Source organism: Anneissia japonica, unplaced genomic scaffold, assembly GCF_011630105.1.
Source record: "Anneissia japonica isolate Jap-2015-1 unplaced genomic scaffold, ASM1163010v1 scaffold251325_len469956_cov165, whole genome shotgun sequence".
In the NCBI taxonomy this organism is placed as follows: Eukaryota; Metazoa; Echinodermata; class Crinoidea; order Comatulida; family Comatulidae; genus Anneissia; species Anneissia japonica.
In genome coordinates this window covers 236,438-243,988 of record NW_022730291.1, presented here as the reverse complement: position 1 = coordinate 243,988, position 7,551 = coordinate 236,438, and the positions used below count along the sequence as shown (strand labels likewise).

Genomic DNA, 7,551 nt, shown 5'->3' with positions numbered 1-7,551 from the left:
TTTATTTCGCCTATAGCCACTCTAATTTAAGCTATTCATTATGCCTGCTAATCTTAATTAAGTAATGGTAAACAGTTAGTGTTGTGTTTTCAATTATATTTATAGAAACGATCTTTGTTAACTTAAAACTATATGGTATTTTTTATTTAAATTCATTTTACATTCGACTTTTATTATCTCTAACAATCATTATTAATGAAACAACCTAGGATATTGAAAGTATTGTTTGTTATAGTTTATTTTTTAAAGAAAGTTAAAATGTCATATAAATAACATCACATTATTTATTGATGAACAAATTAAAAATACAAAAACGAATGTTAATGTTATATCATTGATATGTCAGCACAAAAATATTATTTTATGTAATGCTAACGGTATAATTTTCTACTTTCAAACAAAATGTCTTTGAATTAAGTTTCCATTTTATTTCACTTCTCAAATAAATATCATAACATGTAGCATACGACGTCAATTTCCAGAATCCAGACATTAACAAATAACTATAAAATGTTTTGCCGACAGCACTATTGAGGCCCTTAGGTCTAAAAGACCTGAATACCTTTTTGTATGGTGTACTTTCGTGATTTTCCGATGCTAACGTAACGAGTCCAGTTCACCCTTCGGGGCTCTGGCTAGTTTTCACGCGGGCACTGATCCATGAGCAAAGGGTCGGTAAGCCAAGAGAATAGGCGGAAAACGTGATTGTTACGGTGTTTTATTCAGTGATCAGTGAAAATAAAGGGCATCCAGTGACCTATTTGCTAAATGTATTGGTGGTGAACTGGTAAAGACACGATCATAAAATATATTAGGGAGTGACGAAAACTAATGATTACACCTAGGCCTAATACTAGATTACGAAACAAACTCAATAGAATTTCCTACACTTCATCGTATTCTTCAGTATTTTAACTGAGAAAAAAATGTACGTATCTTTTAACAAGGTATCCAAGATTCTTTATTAAATTACAATTCGTCATTATTCATATAGGCCTCTTTTATGATTTACAGACCTTAAAATTGGGCTTATAATAATTCTCAGTTGTGATTGGTTAATGACTCTATGAATTGATTAATCTTAATATAGCACTAATTGGTATCAAATAGGCATATTAAAAGTTATATTGTGTATAAAATCTCTAATTGAAGGTGAACAACTAAAGATGGGAATAGTAAATCAGGATATTCTACGGAGTTTCTAAACTTATCTGTGGACCTCATTGGTTCTGTTAAACGATTTAATAATTAATTAATTAACTAATTACCTTAGGCCTATACTTTAAATTTGTGATTAAGCATGTTTATGTATATTTTTAAGGTTGACTTTAATGGGGAATAATTAAGCTTTAAAACGTATACTGTACAGAACTATTTTGTGGAATATGTAAAACATATGAGAACTAATTCAAAACGTGGAATTTTCGGTGCGGGGAAGTCTCTTCATGCGTTTGCGAATGTTTTCACACCACTGTTAATCAAAGTAGGCATTTTAAACAGGTAAATTAATCCCATTGTAAAGCGTCTTTAAAATGTTAAACCTATAGTGGGATTAGACCCTAATTTGAAGGAGGATTTTAGCACCAATATCTCAATGAAACCCCCTTTAGTTGGCCATAAATTGGACAATACACTACACCTTGTTAATTGGAAAATCATCCTTGGGACGTGTCTACAATAGTTAACCTACCAGTGAATTTGAACTTAATACATAACGTATTAATCGTTGTAGTTAATACTACACGAATACAACATGTTGAACTGTTTAATAGACTATTCAATATTAATAGAATTGATCACATTTGTCGGATCTACGGATTACATCCGACCGACCATCATTTAAAACGTTTATATGTTACACTTGACTTCCGTATAACTTTAAACTAAATTGCCATACTTTCATAAGCATCTAGTAGGCCAAGCAATGGTGGAATTCTAAGGGAAATTTCCAACGGTTTCCCGACTGTTTATTCCCAGGTATACACGAGGAAATAAATAGTATGCATAGTACAAGCCTAACCCCTCTTAGCCCCCGGAAAGACAGGAAAAGAAACGGGAAATGTAGGACATAGCCGAGGTATTCGGTTACTCAAAATCCTATGTCAAACATATTCTAATGATTTTTAGGAATCTAAACATAGGCCCTACTCATTATTTTTCGTTGTTGCATTCATTCGTTTGCAGACGTTATTGTTTTGCTAATATGAATTACACCTACTTTTATTAAACAGTGTTAACATATGATAGAATGAAAGTAAGTTAATGCCTTAATCGTGGGCAGATAAAAGTGACCAAGACGGGAAATATATTCCGGTAATCGCGGGCATACGCCTGGGAAAACACTGAAGAAGTCAAGGTGAAACTTCAATAAAACGGAAATAAGTTCAAACTTACGTGAAAATCTAGGATCCGGGTTTGCCCCATACCAGCTAGCAGCCGATTGTCTTACGTGGTCATTGTAATGACTCAATTCTCCACCGTTACAGTATGTTGGGCCTAGACCTGGATGAGATAGCTGTGGGACCGGCATGTGATATGGGTTACTGGACTGGTTCATACTAGACGGTTGCATGCCTTGGCTGTGCTGGGTTGCAGAACGATGATGATAAGCGGGTTGCGTTTGCATAGTGGTTAAGTTGTTTCCAGGCTCTAACATAGCTTTCTTGTAGCTTTCCTCGATTGGGCTAAGTATATCCGTTACTGAAAATGGCGTCGTATGCTTAGGGCTGAGGGACATGACTTGAGAAAGCCACTCAAGTGTATTGAAGTACCTAGCCCCTCGATTTATTGTGTTTTCCCAGCGCTGTCGGGTCTACCTTCGGATATCTTCGAAACGATCTCAATAGCCACTTCGCTGGATATGGTCACTGAATTGAAAAAGACTCATTATAAGTAAACATTGAACACTGACTTGAGGGCGCTAGTCAGTTTTCTCATGCCTTTATCACGGCATAGTAAAGAAAGTCTTCTAATAACCAATCACTGCAATACGTCTCACCTCCTTGGTTCTATGAAAAAATCTGATTGGCTGATTAAGTTATGACGTCAACTTTAAACCTACACTTCGACCAATAAATTATCACTTAATTAAACTACCAATGTATGCCATGGAACAGATTTCTCATCTTGATTTTTTTTTTCTGAAAGAGAAAAAATCCGCGAAGATGTGACCCAAGTGGAATGACTCTTCTTGATTCGAGGAAGTTCGAATTCCGATTTTATTAGATAGTGTCCGATCATATTTCGATCTTTTAAGATGGCTGTAATCAACAACAATCTACATTCCTTTTAATCATAATAATTTTAAAAATATGCCTCCAGACATGTATTTTGTTATTAGCGAATATATAATAATTTCATTTACCGCATAACATGTATGATTTTAACAGTTCTTACATTTTAATATTTACAATAATGGGAGTTGTATTTGGAACTACATGTATATTCATCATGATTGTTCTCAAAAATTTTCATCTGGCATTATCACATTATTGATTTACATCAACAAAATTATTGTTATAATAGATTATGCCAAATTACATTATATAGGCCCATTGAAATAAGGATTTAATTTAAAATTATTTTTCTATGATAATAAAGTTTATTTAAAACTCGAAAATGTAATCCTCTCCAATTAAACGACGAATAAATTAAAAAATTAAATTGTATTCAATTTTTAAAATCTTTCAAAATATTCTGTAGATCAGAAACTTAAGCCTATTTATTTCGTTATTTGTCTTATCACACATGTTACATTATTAGAACGAAATCAGAATGTTGCACCAGGCCGGCAACGCTGTCGAACAACGGGTTTTAGTTACATCGTGAGTGTTAACAAGAATTGGATTTGTATTTTCTATGTTTATTTATTTATTTTTTTATTTATTTATTTATTTTTTTAAATGTGAATATTCATTCACGGTAACATATCCAAGTAGATTTCTGTAATCTAAGTACTTGGTAACTTATTTTGAAAAACAAAATACAGAATGATGATGACATAATTAATGTCGAAATATTGAATCCCAACACGATGGCGTGTATTTTAATACTTGGAGTATGTATTATACTTTCTTATCTGAGATTAATCAGTGGACCTTTCGGTTTAAATACAGAATGGCTGCTAAGAAAAGATATTTTATGTGATTCCCCAGCAATAGTTTTTCATTCAGGAGGAGCTACAAGTATTAGTATGATTGCTGTGTGCATATCTGCCGGTTACCATCCAATATCACTCATAAACCCTCCTGGGTCATGTAGGTCTACACATTATTATTTTGTACATTAAGTAATTTAACGAATAATCACATTTATTGGACAAAAATGTACAATGAGAAGTTTTGTACCAAAGTGTCTACCTTAAAATAATTGTAAGTAGGCTAACTATATGGTTTTTTAATTGCTGAATTTTATTCATTGTGTATTTCAATCCCTAGGAAGAGAACAAAAGCTCTCAAAATAGTGGTACAATAAATATGTTCCTAGAAGTAACCTGGTTCAGCTCGTCTTTATTGCGTTTTTGATTTGAAACAACGTGGTTTAAATTTGTGTAATTATAGTAAGTACTTAAAATTTTTTTTTTAATTATATATTATTTATAAATACGGTATATGTTAGGCCAATATATTTTATGTATTAATACGGCATATATTATATATGTTATATATTTATCTATACATAATATATAGATCTATATATCTTTTATATAGATAACTTCAAATAGGACTATAGCTGGCCGATTTTTAAAAAATTGTCTGAGATAATTTTATAAATATCTGATTTAAAGATATAATTTCATAATTATCTGAAATTAATGTGTATGGATTCTAAATAATTGTAGTCGATTCATTATTGTAAGATCTTTACATTTTGTACAATTTCTGTGTTACGTTTAATTCAAATTTCTGATATATTTTAGCCATTTTATACGTAATAGATTAATTGATGGAAGATATGTGGTTAAATGTACATAGGTCTATAACATTTATCAGATACAAATAAGGTTTATTGTTCACGAGATCCGAATTTAATTATGAATACTGTAATAAGACATAGTAGTTATATAATAAATCATAAATAATTTACAACTTGCTGCGGCGCTGTTCTTCATTATCATTGCTATGATGGGATATTAATGGTTATTACTCTATAAATTTATATGTTTACATTGCACTGATCGAGTAGGAAAGAAGCACTGATAAAGTAAGTCTACAGAGCACATATTGCTATAGAGTAGTAGTAGTAGTAGTAGTAGTAGTAGTAGTAGTAGTAGTAGTAGTAGTAGTAGTAGTAGTAATAGTAGTGGTAGTGGTAGTGGTGGTGGTGGTAGTAGTAGTAGTAGTAGTGGTGGTGGTGGTGGTGGTAGTAGTAGTAGTGGCAGCAGCAGTAGTAGCAGGAACAGTAGCGGTAGTAGACCTTTATGTTGTATTTTATTTGTTAGGTTAAATTTAATGTATGTATTTGAATTGGTAATAATTATAATGAGCCTAATGCAAGTACTGTATTAGCGAATAATAGAAAGGTATTACCTGTATGCGCTTTATATGAACAAAAAGACAAATAACCATGAAATATCCTAATGCAACAAAGAGAACAAGGAAACCGGCGGCAAAAAAAAAAAAAAAAAAATGCAGAAGAATAAATCACTGCTCCGTGTTTTTCAGAACTTTGAAGATTAAATGTTAAAGGCTCGCTGGAGCAGTACTCACAGGAACTCTAGTGAAAATGACATCTAGCTAACCTATCCTACAATAAAAACAACATCAGATAAGATTCCCAGAAATTCAAGAAGAGGAGAAAAATAGACTTATGTCATGAAAATGTGTTTCAGTCCCTCTTGGATATTCGACTAGTATCGATCGAAATTTTATCGGAATCCGCCATCAGGTCATGAAAATTTGTTTTGCTTGCAAGGGCCTTCGATTTACTTTCTATTGATATAAGGAAATGTTAGCCCATAAGATTATGTTCTGTATTTTAAATATAATTGGGCAACTCAGGAAGCCGGGTTTCGAATTAAATGGCTTGTAATGCAGGCCTATATTTATTTGACTTCCGTAGTAAATTTAAACAGCGAAAAAAGGCATTTTAGGGTTTGTATCGCTACTCAGGACTCACTTTTATAAGTGGTATTAAAATTCAGTTTTGAAAACAACTTCAATGTTCTATGTTCGTCTTCTTCCTGCTTTACGCTGTGTAAATTAATTAGCAATTATCAGCATTGCAATTATTATTTAATTGCATTTGCGTAATTGTAGAATTTTGTAACAAGTTCGTAATAAATAAATAAATACGGTAATAATTGTTTTCAGTTGCAGAAAATATAATATATGTATACTGTTTTAATATTTTGAATACATTCGTTTAACATTATTATGTTTGAAGAATTGTTTTTGAGTGTTAGAAATTAACAACAAATCATGCTATTGGAGGTTGAATTGAAAAATTCTAATTAGGCCTAATGGTTTATTGTTTTATAATTTATTACATTCAGAATTTTAGAATATTAAAATATTCATATTTGGAAGTTGGTCTCTTATTGAATTTAATTATGTTATGTTGCTGATAATTTGCTTATAATGGAAGAAAACATGTTATTAGTTGTCAATAGTTAAATTTATGGTTTTGTTTTTGGTTTGGATAGATTTCCTTATTGGGGAGAGGGTAATACATTATAAAATATGTGTAAAATAGACGTCATTTACACATATTGGCTAAAATGACATAATTTATTTAATTGGTGCTATATTAAGTCTTATAAAATTACGTAGATATTTAATTTATTACAGATATATACAAACTGAAAAGTGATAAGCCTTATGCATGCGCAATAATACATTAATACGGAATAAAATAATGAACAAAAGGCTAAAGAAAAGTGGAAAGAGCTACAAAAAATATGGAAGGTTTTTTAAAGTAAGAACTGTAACACTTAAAATGTAATGATGTAATGATTTTTTTGGGGGATGTTTAAATGTATGTGTATTTAATTTGCAGTCTTTATAAATAATTATGTATAAAGAAAGATAAGATATAGTAATATGTGAGTAAAGAAAGAAGGTAATAAGACCTAATGCTGTTTGTTAAAGCTATTGTATAAAGTATGTATATAAAAGGAGGAAAAAAATATTGAAAATAAATGAAAAAAAGACAATAAAAGTGGGTTACCTCCACAAAAGACAAAAAAAAAATAATACGGAATAAAATTTAATGTAAACAGACATGTGAACGGATGGCATCATTTGTAAGAGAGATCGGTTGGATCAAATTTTGTTCTTTTTTTATTGTTGGATACTGAACTAGGCGCATAATTATTATAACTAGTATAATTAATTTTTATAAAAAATGTTAATATTTTTAATTTTAATAATAATATTAGCTAGCATAGCTCTCAACGAATGTAGCCCTGTAAATAAATGGCGGGACTCGAACCTGCGACCTCTCGCTGTCAAGGCGAGCGTCAGAACCATTAGACCACGGAGGCTTCATGGTTGAACAGATTCAAATACTACCAGATACTCTTCATTACACAATAATTACGGCTAGAAACAA

General features: G+C 31.3%; 1 protein-coding gene across 1 annotated transcript in view; it reads right to left on the bottom strand.

Annotated features, from left to right (window-relative positions):
• The window catches only part of LOC117114805 (homeobox protein Nkx-2.1-like), a 5,867-nt gene extending 3,000 nt beyond the window's left edge, over positions 1-2,867 (bottom strand). Inside the window, exon 1 of the mRNA XM_033258494.1 lies at positions 2,395-2,867. Coding sequence (XP_033114385.1) covers positions 2,395-2,737 — 343 coding nt within the window. The 5' untranslated portion in view covers positions 2,738-2,867. The remainder of the gene's footprint in view (positions 1-2,394) is intronic.
• Positions 2,868-7,551: the final 4,684 nt, after the last annotated feature.